The sequence below is a fragment of the Macrobrachium nipponense genome, chromosome 18, assembly GCF_015104395.2.
Source record: "Macrobrachium nipponense isolate FS-2020 chromosome 18, ASM1510439v2, whole genome shotgun sequence".
NCBI lineage: Eukaryota > Metazoa > Arthropoda > Malacostraca > Decapoda > Palaemonidae > Macrobrachium > Macrobrachium nipponense.
The window spans coordinates 18,876,939-18,903,104 of NC_087211.1; the positions used below are offsets into that span (position 1 = coordinate 18,876,939).

Sequence of the window (26,166 nt, forward strand, 5' to 3'; positions counted from 1 at the left end):
ACAAACTGAGAGACGATGCCACAGAAGACAACAGGGATGATGAGGTATCAAACAACAACACCGACGAAGTAACAGACAGGACGGAATGGGTAGAAAAGATCAGACAATGGATGAAGCCAGATACAGAGAGAACAAAGATCCCCTCCATGAAAGCCTACAACACCAAGAAATTAAGGGAGAAAACAAGTGAGGTCAATGAAATAATGAGACTAATACACACCACCAATATCACAGAAACAAATAACTTGACATATGCAGGAGCAAGATTAGTAGCAGAACTAATGGGGATACGAACACCAACACCACCAGCACAACCAACCCAACAGAAGCCAAAACAGCAACCGACTTGGAAAAGGCACCTGGAAAAGCAAATCATGGTGATGAGATCTGACTTGAGTAAACTGAAAGAGATGGCAGAAAAAAGGCAAAGAAGCAAAAAAACAAGGGAGGAACTGAACGAGAAATACAAAGTACAAGAGAGGGGACTAAACAATACAATAGAAGATGTAAAACAGAGGCTTAAGGGGGCCGGCCAGAACCCCCATATATGGTGGTATAGGGCAAAAAATGCAGTGTCATGAAAAAATTCATGGAGGTTCATATGGCAATTGAGAACACGTATACGAAATATTTCGTCAAAATTCCTCTTACTTTCGTAGTTACAGGGTAATTAGTTAACGTAACTCAATAAGCCTAAAACATTGATCCGTACAAGAAAATGCAATATTTCTTCTATTACCGTAAGTTTTGATAATTATTGTCAAAGAAATTGGAAGAAATGGCATCTGTAGACATTCCCCGAGTCGAGAAGGGAGACTTCACTTCAGTCAGCTACCAAGTCCAACCATCAGTGCGAGCACAAACTTCAAGTAGTCTACACGTTCGATTTCACCTCTGACATTCGCTTGCTTTTACGTATGTTTATGTATGTTTCGGCAAGAATTTCATCATGCCAATGAGGAAAAGACAAGGAAAACATCTCGCTAACAAACAGTTGAAGAAAAATCGCTCAAGTATTATTACAGAATATCATAATATACGCGTAGTTAGTGAAGAGAGAGGGGAGGGTTGGTAGTAAGGGTTGCGTAGTAACGCCCCCGTCTTGCCTGACAGCACACGTCACACTGTGCCCAAGGCTACGATCTTTGAGCAAAGAGATCTTCATTTATGATAAATAACAAAGTTTTTGTTTTTTAATACCCAAAATGGAATATGAAATTCATAATAATCATGATTTATTAAATTGTCTTTGTAAAAAGAGAGTACACCTTCGAGTTTCACCTCTGACATTCTCTTGCATTTACGTTGGTTTATCTTTGTTTCGGCAAGAATTTCATCATGCCAAAGAGGAAAATACAATGAAAACATCTCGCTAACATACAGAAGAAGAAAATTTGCTGTAATAAGCCGAGTTAGTGAAGGGGAGAGAGAGAGTTGCGTAGGAAGGAGTGCCCCATCTTGCCTCAAGCAGTGCCCCAGGCTACAATATATGAGCCAAGGGATCATCATTTATGATTAAATTATGATAAATAAAATAATTTTGGTTTATTAATACACAAAAAAATATACATTCATAATAATCATTATTTATTAACATTGTCTTTATAGAAATACGAAGGAAAACTTTGAACGCTCGTATCTCAAAACTATACTTATTGACCTTCAAAATCTATCTTCTCACTTAGTTTTAAAGCTATAACATTGGAATTTGGTATATAACTCAGAAAGACATTATAGAACAATCAAATAGAGCCCTTTTTTCCAATTTTTGTTTCATTTTTTTTTTATAAATTTTTTTTCTCCTGATTTATAGGGTTTATTTTTTTTACCATATTGAAAAATTCATATCTAGCAATAAAAGGACTTTTAAGAAAAAAAAAAACTCCTCATTCGATTGGGGAGGTCTACCATCAGGTCTATATATGGTAGTAATCCCAGGTCTTAATATTAGATATCAAGGGAGGAGATAGAATTTGAAAAATGGTTATTTTCGGGATAAATCGCCCGAAGGTCAGAGGCAAAAATCATATGCGGTTTGAGATGTCCCAAGTCACCTTATTAAGTGGTATGAATATCAAAGTCCTGTCCTTAAAAAATGGCATTAGCCAGCCGGCCCACTTAAGGCCAAAGCACATAAGATCCAATGGTACAGGAATAAGGGATACCAACAGAACAAACTATTTGGAACCAACCAGAAAAGACTATACAGCCAACTAAGAGGGGAAGACAACCACCAAGAAATTCCTGAAGCCGAACCAAGTAAGAGACTCTGGGAAAACATCTGGAGCAATCCGGTATCACACAACAAACATGCAACATGGCTCCAGGAAGTCAAGGCTGAAGAAACAGGGAGAATAAAACAAAGATTCACTGACATCACGACAGACACAGTCAGACACCAACTAAAGAAAATGCCCAGCTGGAAAGCCCCAGGTCCCGATGAAGTCCATGGATACTGGCTCAAAAAACTTTCAAAGGCCCTACACCCAAGAATAGCAGAACAACTCCAGCATTGTATCACAAATCACCATGCCCCCAAATGGATGACCACAGGAAGAACTTCCTTAGTCCAGAAAGACAAGAGTAAGGGAAATATAGCCAGTAACTACAGGCCTATCACCTGCCTACCAGTAATGTGGAAGTTACTAACAGGTATCATCAGCGAAAGGCTATACAACTACCTAGAGGATACAAACACCATCCCCCACCAACAGAAAGGCTGCAGAAGGAAGTGTAGGGGCACAAAAGACCAGCTCCTGATAGACAAAATGGTAATGAAGAACAGTAAGAGAAGGAAAACCAACCTAAGCATGGCATGGATAAACTATAAGAAAGCCTTCGACATGGTACCACACACATGGCTATTAGAATGCCTGAAAATATATGGGGCAGAGGAAAACACCATCAGCTTCCTCAAAAATACAATATGCAACTGGAATACAATACTTACAAGCTCTGGAATAAGATTAGCAGAGGTTAATATCAGGAGAGGGATCTTTCAGGGCGACTCACTGTCCCCACTACTCTTCATAGTAGCCATGATTCCCATGACAAAAGTACTGCAGAAGATGGATGCTGGGTACCAACTAAAGAAAAGAGGCAACAGATGTTCATGGACGACATCAAGCTGTATGGTAAGAGCATCAAGGAAATAGATACCCTAATCCAGACTGTAAGGATTTTAATTGGGGACATCAGGATGGAGTTTGGAATAAAAAAAATGTGCCTTAGTCAACATACAAAAGGGCAAAGTAACAAGGACTGAAGGGATAAAGCTACTAGATGGGAACAACATCAAACACATAGATGAGACGGGATACAAATACCTGGGAGTAATGGAAGGAGGGGATATAAAACACCAAGAGATGAAGGACACGATCAGGAAAGAATATATGCAGAGACTCAAGGCGAAACTCAATTCAAAACTCAACGCCGGAAATGTGATAAAAGCCATAAACACATGGGCAGTGCCAGTAATCAGATACAGCGCAGGAATAGTGGAATGGACGAAGGCAGAACTTCACAGCATAGACCAGATAACGAGGACACATATGACAATACACAAAGCACTACACCCAAAAGCAAATATGGACAGACTATACATAACACGAAAGGAAGGAGGGAGAAGACTACTAAGTATAGAGGACTGCGTCAACATTGAGAACAGAGCACTGGGGCAATATCTGAAAACCAGTGAAGACGAGTGGCTCAAGAGTGCATGGGAAGAAGGACTGATAAAAGTAGACGAAGACCCAGAAATATACAGAGACAGGAGAAAGACAAGCAGAACAGAGGAATGGCATAAACCAATGCACGGACAATACATGAGACAGACTAAAGAACTAGCCAGCGATGACACGTGGCAGTGGCTATTGAGGGGAGAGCTCAAAGGAATGATGACAGTGGCACAAGATCAGGCCCTAAGAACCAGATATGTCCAAAGAACGATAGATGGAAATAACATCTCTCCCATACGTTGGAAGTGCAATACGAAAAATGAAACCATAAACCACATAGCAAGCGAATGTCCGGCACTTGCACAGAACCAGTACAAAAAGAGGCATGATTCAGTAGCAAAAGCCCTCCACTGGAGCCTGTGCAAGAAACACCAGCTACCTTGCAGTAATAAATGGTACGAACACCAGCCTGAAGGAGTGATAGAAAATGACCAGGCAAAGATCTTCTGGGACTATGGTATCAGAACAGATAGGGTGATATGTGTAAATAGACCAGACGTGACGTTGATTGACAAAGTCAAGAAGAAAGTATTACTCATTGATGTCGCAATACCATGGGACACCAGAGTTGAAGAGAAAGAGAGGGAAAAAATGGATAAGTACGTATCAAGACCTGAAAATAGAAATAAGAAGGATATGGGATATGCCAGTGGAAATTGTACCCATAATCATAGGAACACTAGGCATGATCCCAAGATCCCTGAAAAGGAATCTGGAAAAACTAGAGGCTTAAGTAGCTCCAGGACTCATGCAGAAGAGTGTGATCCTAGAAACGGCGCACATAGTAAGAAAAGTGATGGACTCCTAAGGAGGCTTGATTCAACACGGAACCCCACACTATAAATACCACCCAGTCGAATTAGAGGACTGTGATAGAGCAAAAAATAATAATAATGATAACTGTAATTACAAAAATCATATGTGAAAGTATTTTACAAATACTACGATAATATATCTCTCTCTCTCTCTCTCTCTCTCTCTCTCTCTCTCTCTCTCTCTCTCTCTCTCTCTCTCTCTCTCTCTCTCTCTAAGGTTAATGTAAGCTTTATTTTAAAGAACACAGGCAGTCCCCTGTTATCAGCGGACTCAGTTAATGGCGATCTGGTATTATGGTGCTTGTCTAATGCCATAAAATCGATGATTTATTGTGCCATAATGTGCAAAGTTCCAGTTATTGGCACCTTATGGCGCCAATAACTGGAATATACCTAATATACCTGACAGAGGCACCATTACCATTATCAGTGCCATTAACCGGTTATTGGCACCATAAATTGTTGAAGTCAGTGGCGGTTTTTGCTTATGAGCACTCTGCCGAGAACGGAAACCCCACCGAGAACCAGTGACTGCCTGTATTAAGCTGGCCTCACACTAGGACTTTTTTTCTCCAGCTTCCCGGCAGAACGGGAAGCAGCCAGCACGAACCGCGAGCCACAGCATAGTGTAAACAAACAGGATGGCTGCTGCTGTTAGGACATACTCTCAGACCTTTGGCTTCTCTTCTCCTGAGCCACTCTCGAACCCACAAACGTTTTTTATTACTCTTGCATTCATGTAGGTTTCCGAGAATTCCACCACTGCAGCACATCTTGCAACAGTTCGACAATTTCTGGGCGCCATGATGATATCAGCTGATCAATTTTGTTTACTTTTTCCTATGGCTCCTCGAAACCACGAGTTCCTAGTGTAGCGATACAACACTTTTGCTCGCGAGCATCGGCTGGATGCTGGCCAAAACCGCGAGCAAGAAATGACTTGTGTGGTACCAGCTTTACTGTAAAGATTTTTATGATAAAGCATGTTGTACAATATTTGAAATCTCTCTGCTTATTATTTAAATTTTATTTTTCAGAAGTATATCTTAGTTTAACGAGACCACTGAGCTGATGAAAAGCTCTCCTAGGGCTAGCCTGAAGGATTAGATATTTTTAAGTGGGTAGGAACCAATTGGTTACTTAGCAATGGGACCCACAGCTTATTGTGGGGTCTGAACCTCATTACAATGATTTGAAAATGAGTGAATATTTTAGATATTGTACAATATGCTCTATCATCAAAAATGTTTACAGCAATATCATTTCAAATACATCTTACATTACCCTTAAAGAGAGAGAGAGAGAGAGAGAGAGAGAGAGAGAGAGAGAGAGAGAGAGAGAGAGAGAATCATGCACCTATTATGTTCAAAATGGGGCCCAACCTGGAATGAGCTTGTTAGATACATAAGTACATTATAAGTGGCTGTAAATCATTTTTATCATAATCAGTATTTAGTCACAAACACAATATGAAAATATGTAGCAATTATAGCAGAGTCCAGCCAGCTACGCAGTTAAGCCCCGCCCACTGCACACTTGTTATTGGCTAGCTCTCGAAGGCTCGAAGGGGAAATGACGTCAGACTTGTTAACAGTCCAGTACAGATTGGACTCCATTCGGTGAAGTTGAGTTTCATGCATGAACCGTGAAACCACAGATTTGAGTTCCTGGAGTTGTGAAGTACGTATGCAGTTGATATCTTTGATAAAAGGCATATAAATTTATATATCATTATGAAGATCTTGGATCTTCATGCATTTTTTTTTTAATTGGTGTTGGCCTGCATAAGCAATCCGACATAGACTTCTTTAATTGAAATGAAGCATAGACTTATGCAGCCAGTTGCAATGTTGGTATTGTTTCATCATAATCCTGCATGTCAGATGTTAATATCATTGAAAGATTAGGCCTACACGTCAATTCCTTATATTTTGAGCTAATGACAGGGCATAGGCCTACACATCAAATTGATATATTTTGAGGTAATGACAGGGCATAGGCCTACAAATTAAATTCTTATATTTTAGGCAATGACAGGACATAGGCCTACTTATCAATTTCTTATGTTTTGAGGCAATGACAGGGCATAGGCCTACGTGTCAAATTCTTATATTTTGAAGTAATGTCAGGACATAGGCCTTTACACATAAAATTCTTATATATGAGACAATGACAAGGCATGAGCCTACACTTCAATTTCTTATTGCAAATAGTCTTCTGCCTGTAACTGTTGGAAATAGAGTAGCTTTTAATAAATATATACAGTGGTACCTTGAGATACGAGATTAATTCGTTCCGGAACCGGGCTCGGAACTCGAAAAACTCGTATCTCAAATCAATTTTTCCCATTTAAATTAACTGAAATGTATTTAATCCGTTCCAGACCTATGAAATATACCCCCAAACCATCGTAAATAATGAAGAAAACACACATATAAATGTAGAAATATAGTACCAAAAAATTATACAGTAATATATTTTAGTAATGAATAGAATTAAAGTAAAATGAAGAAAAGAAAAAGTTAATTTCAATCTAACCTTGGTGACAGTCGCTTGCGGGCGGCTAAGGGAGGCGAGTGACGGAGGGAGGGGTGGGTGGACGGCTACATTAGTCCCGTTACGTAAACAGGAATTTTCCTAACAGAAAATGAAAAATGAACATTAAAATGTAAACTAAAAACTAAAATTTAGCAATGAATAACAAAGTTACGTAACACAACAAAAAGTTAAGAACACGTAATCTTACCTTGCTGACAGGCTAGTGCGGCTTGGCTAACGGAGTCGAGTGGCGGAGGAGGAGGAGGAGGAGGGAGCAGGGAGGGGCTAGTCCCGTTACGTAAACAGCATTTTTTCGAACACAAATGATAACATTAAAATGTAAACTAAAACTGCATTTCCTTAACTTTAATAAAAATTTGCACTTTCCTTAACTTAAATTTGAAAAAATAACTAAATGCAACTTTAAACTTAAAAACTTAACCTAAGCGATACGTAAGTTTAATCAGCACTTGTTTTCTGCCTTTTAGAATCACTTTCGGCACTTTCATTTGCGCTTCTCTTTAACAAAAATTTATCCAAAGAGCTTTGCTTCTGCCTCCCTTTTAGAATGTTCCGGAAATGAGTCAAACAAGTGTCATTAAATAACGCTGAAGCACGACTAGTCGAAACTTTTCTGGATGTTTCTGTTCAATGAAACTCGAAAGTGTTTCCCACATTGCTAACATGTCTTTAATTTGACTTGTAGGAATCACTTCCTCCGGCTCTTCCTCCCCCTCGCTACAGCTGCTAATCTCTTGCAGGGCCTTCGTATGTTGCATCACCTGCAGCTCCTTCAACTCCTCAATTGAGAGTTCCTCCTCATGTTCCTCGACGAGTTCGTTGACGTCGCCCTCATCTACCTCCAGACCCATCGACTTTCCGAGGGACACAATCTCCTCCACCGTTGCTTGGGGTACGAACCCTTCAAAGTCCCTCTCTGAAACAGCATCAGGCCATAGCTTTTTCCACGCCGAGTTCAAGGTTCGTCTCGTTACCTCTTGCCATGCCGAGTCAATGATACGTAAAACATACGACGATATTGTAATGCTCTTTCCAAAACTCTCGAAGGGTAAGCTTGGTGTTCTCTGTCACCTCAAAGCATCGGCGGAACAAATGCTTTGTGAAAAGCTTTTTAAACTGTGCAATGACCTGCTGATCCATTGGTTGCAGGATGGAAGTCGTGTTGGGTGGGAGGTAGAGAACTTTCACAAACTGGAACTCCTCGAGAATGTCATCTTGAAGACCATGGTGGGTGGGCCGGAGCATTATCCAAAATTAATAAGGCTTTCAGTGGGAGGTTATTCTTTTGAAGATATTCCTTCACTGAAGGACCGAAGACGAGGTTTACCCAATCTGTAAAGAACTGCCGCGTAACCCATGCCCTTGCATTCGCGCGCCACATTACGTGCAGTTTTTCTTTCAGAATTTTGTGTGACTTGAACGCTCGAGGATTTTCAGAATGGTAGACTAGCAGTGGCTTTACTTTACAGTCACCACTAGCATTTGCACACAATGCAAGGGTCAGACGGTCCTTCATGGGTTTATGGCCTGGCATCTTCGTCTCCTCTTCGGTGATGTATGTCCTCCGTGGCATTTTTTTTCCAAAATAATCCCGTCTCATCGCAGTTAAAGACTTGTTGCGGGATGTAGCCTTCCTCCTCAATAAGCTCAGCGAACTCGACGATGTACCTTTCAGCTCCCTTTACATCGGCACTCGCAGCTTCACCATGCCTCACCACCGAATGAATGCCACTTCTCTTCTTAAAATTATCGAACCACCCACGACTTGCCTTAAACGTGTCTTCTGCTCCCCCTTCTGAAGTTGATGCCTCTTCCTTCTTCAAATCTGCGTAAATAACGCGAGCCTTTTCGCAAATTATACTCTCCGTCACTGTATCTCCCGCTAGTTCCTTCTCTTTCAACCATACCAAGAGCAGCTTCTCCATTTCTTCATGGACATTTGTCCTTAATTGCGACAGAATTGTAGTTCCTTTAGCTGTTTTTGCACTTTTGATGGCATCCTTTTGCTTGTAGGATGGTACAATGGTCGATGTGCTACGCTCATACACCCGGGCCAGTTCCATCACTCCGTACACCACGCTCATGTTTTTCTATTATTTCTCGCTTTTTACCTCTATCGGCAGCATTCTCTTCTTCTTTTCGCCACTCTCCTTTGCACGTACTTTCTTTGGCCCCATGATGGTAGGTAAAAAAGTTCACTAATTCGTGAAAAAACAGCGAAAACACGAGTACAGCTCACAAACACAACTTAAATCTGTCGGCCACATGTGCGAGTGAGCTCGTGGGATGCTCCCAGCTGATGCTGCCCGCGAACGCCAACTAGCGGTGGCGTCCCCGAACCAACTCGGATCTCGGGACACAGCTCGGGTCTCAAGGCAAAATTTGGACCGAATTCCACCTCGGGTCTCAAAGCACTCGTATCACAGGACGCTCGTATCTCAAGGTACCACTGTAGTACATAGCTTCAACTCCACGATATATAATGTAAATGCATGAAGTGGTTTGTACACGTATAAGGAAGAGCACATACACATATATGGGTAGATGGCCAAATCTTAGGACTGTCTCAGCCTTACACACAACTATCAAACTGCTTTCACTGAACTATATTGAAATTATATTTACCAAATGGATAACAAATTATATTAATCTGATGAGTAAATATAAGGCTGCTGTAGAATTTCTATGAAAATGAAAGTTATGCTAGGAAGGCATCATAAGATACTTAAATTAGAAAAATATATGATTGCTGGCGTGAGATGATCCAAACCAGTTGCGATTAGCCCATGAATCACTTGGTTATGGGGCTATTCTTATAGAATCAGTCTCTCTCTCTCTCTCTCTCTCTCTCTCTCTCTCTCTCCCTCTCTCTCTCTCTCTATCTCTCTCTCTCTCTCTCTCTCTCTCTCTCTCTCTCTCTCTCTCTCTCTCTCTCTCTCTCTCTCTCTCTGTGTTGTTAGGAGAATATTCTAGTGCAGACTATATTCTTAAAAGATCTCGATTACTGTTAATTAAAACAAATGACTAAATTTCAGTTAACAAGAATAGGCTGATAATTCTTTACGCCAGTATTTTATGAATAGGTCTATATTTATTCTGCAATGTTAGGATATCAGAAGAAAATTTTTTGAAGATACTACAAGCATCATAACAGCAGCAACAAAAACAAGAATAACCAACAAGGACCACAATAAAATGGCTGAATATAAGATAGGACTATAATCCAAATGTCATTAGCTGCGTAAACCGACAAAGATACATAAGACCTTATATGTCTACGTCATTTTTTATGATCCTATTATTTCGAAAGGAGTTAGTGTCCTCAAGAAAATTCACAGCAATTCATATCCAATATGAATTGTATAGCCTATCATACTGTAACTTTTTTTTTAAACAAAGGTATCCTCTGGTTTTATAAAGTGCAGTCACTGCTTGTCATCCCTCTGAATGTGTAAACGGTTCTAATGAAATAGATTTTTAAGACTATGCAAATGTTGTAAAATTTCCTGAAATCAACATGAAATACCAGTCTGCACAGCTCTGAGAAAGTTATTGTGTTTAAATTTAGAATGGCGAACATGCTGGACAATATCAGACGGTAATGACCATTTTCCAGTGATTCAAGTGCACTGATTCGAAGACAGACACTCACAGAGACACTTCCGTATTCAGGTGAACCTCATTTACAAAACATAACATAGCAACAACGCAGAACACTTTTGGCTTCATTCATATTTTCCTGTTTTTTACCATTTTTAGGGAGATGTGTATTCTGATTTTATTTCAGGGGATAATATAAATTTTCACTTTGATAATCAGCACAACGTATTTTAGTTCGGTAAAACAACCATTGTAAAATGAATGAAGATGCAAAGAATCACAGATTAACCAACTTTTCAAAACTTTTTTAACTAATCGGCTTCAGGGAATAATCGTGATGTAATCAGTAGGCGGGGCATAGCGGCAAAGCTGGGTTGTCTTTGTTATAGTGAATAAATAGTGTTGCTCTACGAAAAAAGCAAATTAGTAATAATTTTAGATATATGGTCCATAGGAAAAAAATCTGCATATTGTGAAAGTTCCCTATGGAAAAGTGAATAATGGGTACATGGAATACCCACCAGTCTTATTGTTTTTATGGTTGGGTCTTAATTTAATACTTGGTGTAGATATTTATGTCTGGTTGATTGGTTTGTTGGCACTGCTCCTGGGGCAGGGGCAATTATGTATATGTATATGTATGCTTGGTAGCCAACAGTCTTCCTTACCAGGTAAGGATCAACAAGCAATATATCAGTGCTAGAGATTTCATATTCTCTTATCTCATTCTTATTATCATCATTATGTGTTTGGGAATAGAAAGAATCCATTTTTCTCACCTCCAGTTCATTGTGGGATTCAGCATTATATATGATGTTACATATATAAAAAGGAAATTTATATAATAAAAAAATTTTTAGGCTTACCAAATAATTATGAATCAAAACCCTCCTTCCTCTCCTCATATGGAGGTATGGGGAGAAAATAATTGACGGCTCTCAGCCGCATTGGTCCTTCCTTACCAGGAAAGTCGGCTAGGCCAATAACCCACAGAAACCAGCACTACCATGAATTTCAAAATTTTAAGCTACCAGCGAGTGAAACTTTAAACAAGGTAATTACAGGCAGTCCCTGGTTATCGGCGGACCCGGTTAATGGCAATCCGGTTTCATGGTGCTAGACGATTTATGGCACATCAATGCACCGAGTTTAAGTTATTGGCGCCATAAGGCCCCTATGATAGAGTTATGGTGCCATAACATACCTAATAGAGGCATAAATCACTGAGTTTTTGGTTAATAGCAGTTTTTGCTTAGCAGCTCCCCGCTGAGAATGGAACCCCCATGGATAACCGGGGACTGCCTGTACATACGTACTTGGTAAGTATAAATAAAATGTTATTTTATTATAGAAATTTCATTTTCTTCTCAAAGCTATCCAGCCTGGCATATTTGTAAACTGAATGATTTTTGTGCTTCACTTTACTTTTCAGTATTTATATGAAAGTGAAGTTGTTACTTTTTTCAGGTGTATGGTCTGTAGACGGAAAGTGGGGTTATGGAGTTTTATTACTATAGCTGATGAAATTAAGAAAAAAGAACCATCTAAAGCACAGATTACACCTACTTCAAGGAAGAGGAAGTTATCTGAGCCAAGTATTAATTCCACAGAGGAGGTGGATGATAACCAAAGAGTGTTAAGGCAGTCGCCGAGGCTGAAAAATCAAGAACCTAAAGATTGGCCAACACCAAAGAGAATGCGGACAAGAAGCAAAGAAGAGAAGAAAGATGATGCCAGTAGTCCACAAAAACCTGAAGAAAAACCAGAATGTCTTCTTATAACTTCCCCAACAACTCAAATTGAAAAGGTATATATTTGCAGTTTGTGATGTTCTGCTTCCGATTAACCCTTAAACACCTATTGAACGTATTATACGTCGACTAAAATTGTCTGTTCGGTGCTAATTGGACGTACGGTACGTTGACTACAAAAAGTTTTTTTTTAATATTCGCGGAAAAAATAGTTATAGGCCTAGTTTGCAAAAATTTTTAAATCACACATGTTGAGGAATGCTGGGAGTTCACGGATCAAGCTGTTGTTTTGTTTACAAGCATTACCCAGGCACGCATGCGCGAATTTCTTTCTTCTCTCACTAAAAAGCAATAGCGACGCATCTCAGAAATTCTTTTGTCACTTTGTCATAATTTTTGCACCGTTTTATATTAACCGTTACATAGAGTTTTATATATGAAATGTGTGCAATTTTATGTAGAATACAATAAAAAACAACACATGGTTGTAGCTTTTATCAGTTTTGAAATATTTTCATATAAATCACGATAAGTGCCAAAATTTCAACCTTCAGTCAACTTTGATTCGACCGAAATGGTCAAAAAACGTAATTGTAAGCTAAAACTCTTACATTCTAGTAATATTCAATCATTTACCTTCATTTTGCAACAAATTGGAAGTCTCTAGCACAATATTTCTATTTATGGTGAAATTTTGAAAAACACTTTTTTCCTTATGTCTAAACGTGGTAACTGCCGAAAATTTCAGAAATTCTTTCGTCAGTTTGCACCATTTTATATTAGCCGTTACATAAAGTTTTATAAATGAAAATGTGCAAAATTTCATGTAGAATACAACAAAAAATAACTCATGGTTGTAGCTTTTATTAGTTTTGAAATATTTTCGTAAAAATCACGATGTGCCTAAATTTCAACCTCGGTCAACTTTGACTCAACCGAAATGGTCGAAAAATGCAGTTGTAAGCTAAAACTCTTACATTCTAGTAATATTCAATCATTTACCTTCATTTTGTAATAAATTGGAAGTCTAGCACAATATTTCGATTTATGGTGAATTTTTGAAAAACACTTTTTCCTTATGTCTAAATGTGGTAACTGCCGAAAATCTCAGAAATTCTTTCACCACTTTGTCATAATGATTGCACCGTTTTATATTAGCTGTTACATAAAGTTTTATATATGAAAATATCTGCAATTTCATGTAGAATACAACAAAAAACAACTCATGGTTATAGCTTTTATCAGTTTTGAAATATTTTTGTATAAATCACGATAAATTGAAAAAATGTGACCGGTCAACTTTAACTCTACTGAAATGGTCAAAAACTGCAATTGTAAGCTAAAGCACTTACAGTCTAGTAATATTCAATCAATTTCCTTCATTTTGCAACATACAGGAAGTCTCTAGCACAATATTTCGATTTATGGTGAATTTTTGAAAAACCTTTTTCAATTTGTTATATACCAAAATCATCACAATTTAGTGTTTAATACATCGAAAAAAAATTAACTCATTAGCTTTAACCGTTTTGCTCACAGCGTGATTTGTATACAATTACTATATATGAAATTTTTTTTTCCGTGCTGTCATATATTCCAATATTTATATATGATAATGATATTTTTTTCATTTCTGATGGTTGCATACTAAACTTCAGGCAATGACAATAAAAGGAGCCAAAAATGAACTCTTAATCTTGAAAACTAAGCGTGCTGTGATTTAAAAAAAAAAAAAAAACTTTCTGCTTCAGTGCAAACTCCCGAACGCCGCTGGCATACGACAGACACTTTGGTAAATAGCGGCTCGTCGTTTAAGGGTTAATGAGATCATTGGAAAAATTAAACAGCCAAATAACAGATACCTTTCCAATTAAACGCAGCTAAATAACAGATACTGCAAGAGTAATTATAACAGAACTGTTATAAAAGGAAAATATTTTATCAGATTTTGTTATTTACAACTTATTGTTCATTTGTCAGTAATTTTATAGTAAACTTGAAGAGTTTTCATATAGCACTGTACATATTACTATACAATAAGTAACTAGTAATTATGCATCAGCCATTATGACTCTACGGAACTTTGCATTGTGTTTGCTGCCGTGAGATTTCTATGAATACTGTAATATTTAAGATGACAGTTCATAGCGGGCAATTCTGCTTTGTATAAATGTCCAATCAAAAGAGTTTTATATATTGCCTATGTAGAAAGCAACTACCTTCAACATTTGTGAAATGTAATTGCTATTCATTAGTCTATCTATCTGCAGTGCACTGAGTTTCATTAGTTTTTGTCAGTTTTCCCAGTTTGCCTCAATGCTTACCTCAACATTCCCCAACAACATGGAATATTCATTGTTTGCAATAAGGTATACTATATATTTATTATTGTGCTTTGTGTTTTGCTTTCTTATTGTTGCAAAATACCTGTAGTATGTTTAAAATTGTAGCATTAGTAATATAAGGAGAGAGATTTTAAGCTAACTGACATTTGGGGTCAGTACAGTTGCAAATTCAGTTAGGGTAATGAGCTTAGCACAGTGTAATTTTGGCTCAAGGCTCACTGTAGCATACTTCTCAATTAATGGTTGCTAGTATAGCTGTGGGTAAAAGAAATAGAAATAAAGAATTTGTTCCTACACAAATACAAACCATCGGTCTTAACATAGGATTTTGCTTGCAAACACAAGCTTGAACAGTCATTAACTTTCAAACATTGGTGTTAGCTATTGATAGTAGGGGGAAGCTTGGCCCACTCGTCAGTCTGCAGTCCACTTTGCTTTCGGCCACGATCGTGTAAGGACAGTTCTTCGCTTCTCTGCCTGACTGCTGTTCACTTTCTTATTGTTGATGTTTCTTGTGTATATACTAAGTTTAACCAGACTCCAGCTGTGCTACAGAACTTTTCCTTTATGTTAAGACTGCAGGTTTGTTAGTTATGAAAAATACAAATTGATTGAAAATATTTCATATTTGTTTGCTTTATTAAGCAAACCCCCTAACTTGCAACAGCCCTGGGAGATAATAAGGCATTGCCCAGGTAAACACAAACCTCGTAATCAATTCCTCTCATCATTAGAAATAGACCCTCAAACTTTGTGTACATCATACAGGAAGCATGACTGTAACCAAAGTAGCCTGTATAGTGTGTCGAGTTACGCCTTCCGAACAGTGGATGAAGTTTGCTCGGAAAAAGAAGAGAAGGAAGCAAGTTTCTATGGTGTCATCGGAGCGCAATACTCTGCCAGTGGCGCCAAAGATTCTTTCTGTTTCCTTCTTGCCCCTGACCAAGCATCCACCTGCTGTTGCTACTCCTGAGGGAGCGTTTTCTCCTTCGCCGTCTCCAAGGTCTACTGCAACTGGAAGAAGTTAAAGAAGAGGAATCTGAAGTCATGATCTTCGTCTTCATCTTCATCTTCATTGTGTGCCACCGCTACCTCCACTTCTTCTAAAGATAGTAAGCAGAGGAAGAAGGTTGCTTCTCTCTAAAATCCCATAGGGCTTCTGATGGCCAACCTTCCTCCATGAAGGAGGTTATGGGGTCTCTCTTGCTAGCAGTACTACTAGTACTGTAGCTCCTGTTGCCAACGGCATGGGAGCAACCTCTGACTGGGTTTCTATAGACCCCTGGTACACCGGTACCAATCCCGAGAAGTCACCTTCCTGGGCTGGTAAAGGTTCCCAGTCTACTGATCTCGGCCTAGCAAGAGATAGTGAGTAGAGAGCGTGCAGGTGCTCACTCACCCCCTTCCCATTCTCCAAAGGGAATGGTGCAAAGTTCCCAAAAAAGTGATGCTGGCCTACTGATCTGATCACCTGGGAAAGACAAGAGGAAGTCCCCCATCGAGCCCTCCAGACTACATCAGCTCTACATCACTCATACAGATGTGGCAACAGCCTATTTTGACCATCTTCATTACACTGGTCTGTCCAAGAGTGCGCTAGTCCCCACTTTGTTTGACTACATATTTTTCGCCCTCATAACACCAGTCAAGCTAAGTACTTAGTTTAGGCTTTGCAGTGATTGCTGTGCTATTTGTTCTTGTTTAGCAACATGAGAATTAGCATTAAGGTAATAATACTAGACAATTTTGTTATTGAAACTTGTTATATAATGCCATTTGTAACATTGAGAGATAATTTGAAGTTACCGAAAGGATCATTTTGGTTAGCCTAACTTGTTTATGAAACATAGACATGATTGTAGTTCCCAATGTGCTTGAATTACGAGCCTTGGTGTTTACTAAAGGCCAGTATTTCCTTTGTAGTATTTTATAATGAAACTAAATGGTTTTGTGATATCTATAGTTTCCCAGTTGACCTTAATACCAGGGTTCTTTCTAATGTTAAAAGAATACATTCATGCTGATCCACTGCCAACGGGTATTACCCCGCCGGGTGTTGAGAATTTGTTGTGACATTTGTGTTTTTCCTAAGGGAGTACAAAAGATCCTTTTTCATAAGGCTGAGCTTTACCAAACATTTTAAAATCTTAAAGATACTGATTTTATATAATTCTGGTATGATAATTCCAATAATTATTGGTTTTATTTATGCACCAACTAATGTAGCCTATAGGCTACATAACCTTTACTTAGTGTTTGAGAATAGACCAGGTAATCATATGTTATGAAATGTGTTCAAGTGCTCTGTTGCTCTTTCTCCTCTCTATCTTTCCCTTTGGTGCAAGTTTGCCATATGTTCATCTTGCTTGGAAGGTTCTTCTAAAGTAGCATAGCCTCTTCCATCAGTTTTGCAGCCAATTTTATAGTTCCTGAACCCTGAATGCTGATCATCAGGTGTAACCTTAGGGATGGGTTGGCTCTCCTGAGGTTGTGGCACAAGCAATTACTTGGATGGCAGGTCCCATCACTCCAATTGGTTCTTACACCTTTGACAAGTTTTATGGTTGATACAGTGAACAGGGTTCTTGTCCACCCTGTGCCAGAGTTCATGTAAGATTTTTTTTCTTCATTCTTTACATAACCTCCAAGTTGGCTCTAGCATGTGGTCCTTATGGTCTTACTCTTGTTGCTTTTTGAGACTCTCTCTCTCTCTCTCTCTCTCTCTCTCTCTCTCTCTCTCTCTCTCTCTCTCTCTCTCTCTCTCTCTCTCTCTCTCTCTCTCTCTCTCTCTCTCCACACCATTTTGTAAGGAAATCCAAAAGAATTCTTTGCTCATGTAAATAGTAGGAAGCTAGTAAAAAATAGCATACGTCCCCTAAGAGACAATGGGGGAACCTAGTGAACACAGACTTGTAAAAAGCAGAATTACTATTGAATAAGTTATTTACTAGTGTTTTCACAATTGAAGACAACCTCAATCCCTGAACCAGCTATTATATATGAAGGGACAGAACCACTTGACAAAATAGTATTTACAGAAGAAGATGTTAAAAACAAAATAGAAGAACTAATCAAGTTCAAATCTCCTGGACTGGATGGGATTCATCCAAGAGAAATTAAAGAGTTAAAATCCTCACCTGTATACAGGCAGTCCCCGGGTTACGACGGGGGTTCCGTTCTTGAGGCGCGTCGTAAGCCGAAAATCGTCGTAAGCCGGAACGACACTTGGAAATATGCCTTAAACTAAGAAAAAGTTAGAGAGACCTTACCTGTGTGACATGCAAGTATTGCATGATGTGTAGTGTGGTTATTTCAATGGCAAAGGATGGTTCTTGAAGGTATAATTCTTTATTAAACTCTTGTGACACTATAAAGCACAATGTACTACACTTAATCCTTAGGTTAGATTATACACTAAACACTATTATACACTGTACACTAGTATGTAATCCTTTGGTAGATCCTGGAGTACACTAAAATCCCAGTCTGGTAGCTCTGGAAGGTAAAAGTATAACACAATTAGTACAAAATACTACACAAAGTCCTGAATGCAATATGTAAATTATAGATATCAAGAGTAAAAGAGTTAATGTATGTTAATTAATTCCTTACTTTTAGTTTATAATTCCTTACTTTGAGTTATATCAAGAGTAAAAAAGTTAATGTATGTGAATTAATTCCTTAATTTTAGTTTAAAGTTGTCATGCTATGTAACCCTGGATGCACAAAGTCTTATGTGGCCCCATAGCCTACATCATTCAGGGGGTTCTGGAATGTACAAAAAATAATTAGTATGTCAGTAAGTACTCTATGCATAGTAAGTTACATACAGTAATATGCACCATACAGTGGTTTAATATCACATATATAACATGTATAAAACTTAGTTAATGTATGTTAATTAATTCCTTACCTTTAGTTTAAAGTTGTCGTGCTATGTAACCCTGGATGCACAAAGTCTTATGTGGCCCCATAGCCTACATCATTCAGGGGGTTCTGGAATGTACAAAAAATAATTTTGTCAGTAAGTACTCTATGCATAGTAAGTTACATATAGTAATATGCACCATACAGTGGTTTAATATCAACTGGTATGCATATTGTAAATGATTGGTCTACACCCCCTGTTCAGCAGGGAGTGTACAGTATGTAATTCCATGAGGGACCTTGATCACTTATCCCATGTGAGAGATCTTGGTCACTTTTTTTTAGTATGTACGTATAAAACTTACTTAATGTATGTTTACTACTATGTATAATTCCTTACATTTATGTACAGTAGTACATAGTTTACAGTTGTCGTGCTATGTTATGTAGTAACCCTGGACAAAGTTTTATGTGGCCCCATAGCTTGCGAAAATGGCAAGGAATTTCAGCAACGTCTTAGCACACAACCGACTGAACTTCAGGCAGACACGCGATTGAAGTGGCGTCCTTTCGTATTGTTACGCTTGGCGTCCTCGACCGTCCGAGGTCGTTGTTCGGTCAATTTACCATACAGTTTAATAGCGTTAATTAATTTATGCACCTCCGCTCAAAAACTAGTTCTGCATATGAGGTATCGTTAAAAAGCATAACAAAACGTCGTAACCTTGGAATTTGTGTTGTAATCTAACCAGAAACTTAGTTTTTTTAATTATGTACTGGAAACAAGCAATGATTTTTCATTATTTGCGCTTTTGGACTGTTTTAAACTGCGCATCCCAAGCTAGTGTATTCATTCGCCCGCAAACAAAAACTAGTTCCGCATATGCGGCGTCACTAAAAAAATTCAAAAATACGAAAAAAAAAGTGTCAAAAATCATCATAACCTCAAAATTTTTGTTGTAATGTAACCAAAAACATATTTTTATTATATACTGTGCTAAACTATAAAGGATTTTTATCATAGCATGCGTTTTTTAAAAGCGTCGTTAACTCGGAGCGTCGGAAGCGTCAGTGTCGTAACCTCGGAACAAGCGTCGTAACCCAGGACGGATTTTCCATTGAATATTTAAGAAAAAGCGTCGTAACCTCGGAACGTCGTAAGCCGGAACCGTCGTAACCCGGGGACCGCCTGTATAAACAACAGAAAAACAACACAAAAGAGGTCCAAGAGAAGAGCCAGGAATTTATAGACCAATCTGTCAAATGTTGGTCACTTGTAAGAGTTTTGAGTCCATAATTGCAGATTAAGTTGTGGATCACAAAACAGATCCTGCCTATCAAACCTCTTGGAGTTTTTCCATAACATGCTTGGCATTTATGACAGTAGTAGAGCAATAAATATACTCTACATAGATTTCCAAAAGGCTTTTGACAAAGTTTCGCACAAGAAATTAATGACAAAAGTAATAGCTTTAGGAATTGTAGGAGAAAGAGCGGACTCGATCGAAGACTGGCTAACCTATAGAAAACAGTTGTAATAAAGCGGAGTTCCTCAGGGTTCTGTCCGTGGCCCGATCTTGTTTTTTATTTGTATTAATGACATTGATGTTGGATTAACTAGCAGGGTAGCCAAATTTGAAGACAACACTAAACTAGGTGTAAATGCAGTAGACCCAGAGACAGTAGAAAGTTTAAGAAATGATCGAAAGAAAATAGGAGGGTGGTAAAAAAGATGGCAAATGCCTTTAAACTTGGATAAGTGTAAAGTACTACAAATAGAAATAAACAACCCGCATGCCAATTACTTGCTGCTTGGGAATGACATGAATAATATAGAACAAAACAGTGCATAAAAGCTGAAAAGAAGGCACAGAAACTAGTGGGATACATAAAGAGGCAGTTCAAATGCAGAAACAAGGAAACGGTGCTGCAGCGCTACACATCAATAGTTAGACCTCATCTTGAATATGCAGTAGTTTTGGTCACCAACACTAAGAAAGGACATAAATAGATTAGAAGGGGGTACAAGCAAGAGCCACAAAGTTAATTCCATCCATCGGGCAAATAGGTTACCAAAGACGACTAGAGAGCCTGAACATGTATGGCTTAGAAATACAGTGATTGCGAGGACAACTAATAGAAACATTCAAAATACTGAAATGCATGACAAAAGTAGACAGTAACCTATTTACGTTAAACGAAAACCAGACAGAAGTAATGAATGGAAACTAGAGCTGAAGTGATACAACACGTCACATTGCAGAAACTTCTTCACATACAGGTACTCCTCATTTAACGAAGTACTTGTATTATGACAACTCGGAGTTATTATGGCAACATGAAGAGTGAGAAAAAACCATAAAATGAAAAAAAAATTGCCTAATGTTGGCCAATAGAATGGCTATTTAGTGTCGATAATCTAGCCTAGCTTAGGTTTTTAAAACCTTTAAATCTATTGTTAAAATAACAAATAAGGGTTTAATATACTTTGTAAAGAAAAGATATTCAGTTGAACCTCTTAAAACTAGCATTCTATGGTCTGGGAACTCCCCTGGTTGGGCTTGATTCAGCCACCATTAGTTTATTGCATGGCCAACAGGGTGGTCCCATGTATTGTTTACAACTTCAAGACAGCAAAAATTATGCCATATCTTCTTTGTTTTTATGAAAATAATTCTTAGTAATGAAGAGAAAATGTGTGAAGTCAAATGTTTTTCTTTTTATTAACAGGAAAATAAATATATATTTTTAAATATTCCACTTGAGAAGTCTCTACCAAGTCAAACCTTTTAATCAAAACATTGAGACATTTGGCAGCATAAATTCCCTACTCTTAGTATGCTGGAAAGACTTATATGTGGTACAGTTTAATAAGTTCTTTTATACAACTGTGTATTTACATATTCGATATGTCACCCATGAGATCAGATGATAATAGAGGTAAGAAGTGTAAGCATAAATCTTTATTTATGCTAGAAAATGTTTGTCCCATTAGTGAATAGTTTAGTGTTCACTTTCCTCAATAGATGGCTGTGTGCTATGTTTATGTTTTGACAGCGACTTTCAGATGCACTGTGATCGCCAAAATTCATTCATTATCTTTTTCATCTCACTATCCGCTACAAGAAAAATAAATGACGAGAAACTAATAGCGATAATTATGAAATAGCAAATTTAGGGTATGTAAGTCACTGATGATAATGTAGATTCTTAAAAAAGTATAGTACTGTATTGACTTAATAATAGGCTAATTAAGAAATGTTGGGTAAATGTGTTAAAGAAGGTACGCTATTTTGAAGAAAATTATACACTATGAAGTTATAAAATGATGAAGCTAAAATACAGTAGTACCTCATACTATAAAAATGATGAAGCTGAAATACAGTACATAGTACCTCATACTCCGAACTTAATCCATTCCAGAAGGCTGCTCGAAGTACGATTTGTTCATAATATGAAACAAATATCCCCATAGGAAATAAAGGGAAACCGGATCATTTGTTCCAGCCAACCCAAAAACTCCCCCTTTTCACATTTTTTTTTTTTTATTAATGTTTTCAAAAGTTAAATTAAGAGTGTAAAGTAATGAAACAGTATGTTATATGAAGTAAAATTTTCAAAATTTTATATTTTCTATGTATGATTTAAGAACTGTTTGGTGAAAATGGTGCCCGGCCAGCTCAGGGATGGAGGGAGGAGAGACAGGAACCCTTTGAGGAAACCGATTTAGTTGCAATTTTATTCACATGTTAGGTACAAAGATAATCAAAGGAATCAATAGTGTGTGTCTACAATCGGAGAGAGAGAGAGAGAGAGAGAGAGAGAGAGAGAGAGAGAGAGAGAGAGAGAGAGAGAGAGAGAGCGTTTTCACTTGGATCTTAAGTGCATGAAAGAGTTTACTTATGCCACAATACATCAACTTACTGTTGGCAAATGGCAGACTATCAAAACAAACATGAGGATTTTGCAAACAAGTAATAAGTCAAGAATGCAAGAAAAGAAAGGGAGATCAAATAACTTTTCACAAGGAAGCTGTTTAATGAAACAGTTGAAGGCATGTAGAAGCTGAAAGCAGTGCCAGTTTGTTTATTACAGAGCTGAGTTACTTTTACAGTAGTAAAAAATCATAAAAAGCAATTGTCACTAGATTGGTATTTTACCGGAACAAAAATGAAAGTGATTTGGGCAGACCGAGTGTAAGTGAAAGAAATAGGCAAATAATCATCCCAGCCCAGCTGATAAGTCAGTGGGAAGCAGAGCTGTTCTTCCCTCTCCTTTCCTTTCTTTATCGTATCAGCGCACCAAAAAAGGGATTTTGACGAAGGAAAAATCTATTTCTGGGTGATTGGCTCGTGTCGCCCTATGAAAGGATCCTTAATATCATTCTTTCTAGGCAAAATTAATCTAAAATTACCAGAGAAAAACAAAATTAAGAAAATGTCAGTAAAACTGACTCGCTCACTTTTTAAAAAGGAAGTGTCGGTATGAGAATAGGGGCGAGTGAGAACACTACCACGAGACATTCACCAATTAGACCTTCCAATCAGAATCCCCACAAGAGAGAGCTGATACCAACGGGCGATGCGGCCGCTACTAGTACTATTAGGGGACGCCACGGACAGCAGCGCCCCTAGCGGTCATCCTTAATCTAAGAACATCTTGTCCTGCAGGGGGGGGCAATCAATACAGGGTGGGTTTCATAGGGCGACACGAGCCAATCACCCAGAAATAGATTTTTCCTTCGTCAAAATCCCTTTTCTGGGCTCAGCTCGTGTCGGCCTATGAAAGAGTACCAGAGAAACAGACAAGATGGGAAAAAAGGACAAATGAAAAACAGTTGTAAAATGAGGAATATAATATAAGTAAATCAGTTATTACAGTATATAAACTAAGTACTTAAGGCTAACTTATTTTAAACAATGACATAAAAGAAAGTTAGTAATGTAAAGTACTTAAAATTACAGTAAACATAGTAAAGTACAAAAATGCAGTGTAATTTAACAAAATAGATTTACTTAGATAACTTATTTACAAAATATACAAACACATTGTGTCCTACCCTAGCATAAAAATAAGGGTAGGTACACTGAAGTACATTATCAGTACATAGTGTGGATGTCCCTAGCCAAAAATAAGGGACAATCCACTAATATGATCTCAGCGGCTAAGGCTAGAATATCCGAGTAGCATGGCGATAGGGTGAGGCATGTTGGATGAGGTAGGTAGAGAGGAGACCTGGATCTATACTACGACTACTATACAGTATCAGGGGAAACAATGTTTCCCGCTGCTACTGCAGAAAATTTTAAAGATTCCAAGGACTTTAGATAATGACGTTTAAAGACTGTCGGAGATTTCCATCCAGTATACTTTTAAGATCCTCAAAGTTCATATGTTGAAAGTAATTAATTGAGGTGGCTACTCCCCTGATGTCATGTGCTTTTGGAAATGAATCAGGATTGGCTTGTTTAATGAAGTAAAGGATTTGTTGCCTAATACCTTTTACTGATAAAGTACCACCTTTTTCTCTCATGAAGAGAGAACCTGAGGATCTTGAGGATGTACGAGATAGAAAGGCTCTTAAAGTTGATACTGGCAGAGAGAAGGGTCTTGCGGAAGTGGGATGACTTTCCAAGGGGCCCACCTTTTGCAAGAGGATCCTCATTTTTAGCCAAAAAACTACGATCCGGAGCAAGCAGAACTTCTCCTGAGGGGAGGAATTCCACATGACCCGCATCTCTGGATAGAGCCGACAGTTCTGAAATTCTAGCTCCTGAAGCTAGGCTTAGTAAGAATAATGTCTTTCTAAGAAGCATAGTGAATGTACAAGACGAGTTGTCAGTATCTGATGCTAGTTTGAGGACATCATTTAAGAACCATGAGACTGCAGTAGGCCTTTGAGAAGGTCTAAGTCTAGCACAGGCTTTAGGGATAGACGTAAAATAAGATTCAGTCAGATCTATCTGGAAACCTAACTGAAAGATCTTCAAAGCCGATTTATGAGTAGTAATAGTGCTAGCTGCTAAACCTTTTTCAACAAGGATCTGAAAAAGGATATAGCTAAATTAACTGTCATGGTTGTAGTGTTTGATTCTTTCAGGAAGGATGCTAATTTTTTAACAGCTGAGTCATATTGTCTAATAGTTGACTCTCTCTTATCTGATTCTAGGAAGAGGATGTTTTTGTGGATCAATGTTAGCATCTTTATTAGCCGCAAACTTCATGAAGTCCATAAAGTTAGGGTCTGAAGAATTCCTGAGGAAGCGAACACAGTCCTCATTTGTACTGATTGTGACAGCTTGGGATTGGGAATCCGTTGAGGTCGGAGACCCAATTCCAGAAGCAGAGGATACCAGTTGCTCTTGGGCCAGTCTGGAGCAATCAGGGCTACTAGTCCCTTGAAAGTCTCAGCTTGCTCAAGACTTTCAAGAAGATTCACTGGAGGAAAAACATAAATTTTTCTCCACTGATTCCAATCTAACGACAGGGCGTCCGTGGCATAAGCCAGAGGGTCCAGGTTGGGGGCCACATAGCAAGGGAGCTTGTGGTTCGCTTGTAAGGCGAAGAGATCTACTTGGAGACCTGGGACTCTCTGGCATATCCACCGGAATGACCCGTCGTCTAGGGACCATTCTGATTCCAGAGGGACTGACCGAGACAAGGCGTCTGCTATCACATTTCTTACCTCCGCCAGGTGAGTGGCGGACAGATGCCATTTGTGTTTGTTTGCTAGGGCAAAGATGGCTATCATGACATGGTTCACATGCTTGGATTTGGACCCTCCTCTGTTGATGCAATGAACTACCACTGCACTGTCCAAACTAGTCTTAGATGAGACTTTTTCGGGGGAAGAAGTCTCTTCAGGGTAAGAAATACTGCCATTGCTTCCAGAACGTTTATGTGGAGCTGGCGGAATTGAACTGACCAAGTCCCCTGAACCTGTTTGAACTGAGAATATCCCCCCCACCCGGACAGGGAGGCATCCGTGTGAATGGTTAACACTGGAAGGGGATCTTGAAGGGGTACCCGCTTGGCCAAGTTCTTTACTTTTGTCCATGGACGGAGTTGATTGCGAAGGATCTGTGGAATTACTGACAACTTGTCTCGAGATTTGGCGTTTGCTCTCGATCGCCAAACTCGATTATATCTTTCAGCCTTGCTTTCAGGAGGATATCTGTCACTGAAGCAAACTGAAGGGAACCTAGGATTCTTTCCTGGCTTCTCCTTGATGTTTGCTTGCATTTGAGAAAATGTCTGACAGACTTTGCTATCTCTTTCCGTTTGGCCACTGGAATTGACAGATTGTGGGAAGACAAATCCCATTGGATTCCTAGCCACTGAAAACGAGACTCCGGAGTAAGTCTGGATTTCGTTTTGTTTATCTGGAACCCCAGATGTTCCAGAAATTGAACTACCTTTTTGGTGGCTTTGAGGCATTCCTCGACTGTTGGTGCCCAGATCAACCAATCGTTGAGGTATGCTGCTATCATTA

The 26,166-nt window shown here is 38.6% G+C and overlaps 1 protein-coding gene across 1 annotated transcript in view; it reads left to right on the forward strand.

Annotated features, from left to right (window-relative positions):
- The window catches only part of LOC135196527 (zinc finger C3HC-type protein 1-like), a 200,191-nt gene that overhangs the window by 122,359 nt on the left and 51,666 nt on the right, over window positions 1-26,166 (forward strand). Inside the window, 1 exon segment of the mRNA XM_064223375.1 lies at window positions 12,179-12,518. Within this exon segment, the coding sequence (XP_064079445.1) occupies window positions 12,179-12,518 (340 nt within the window).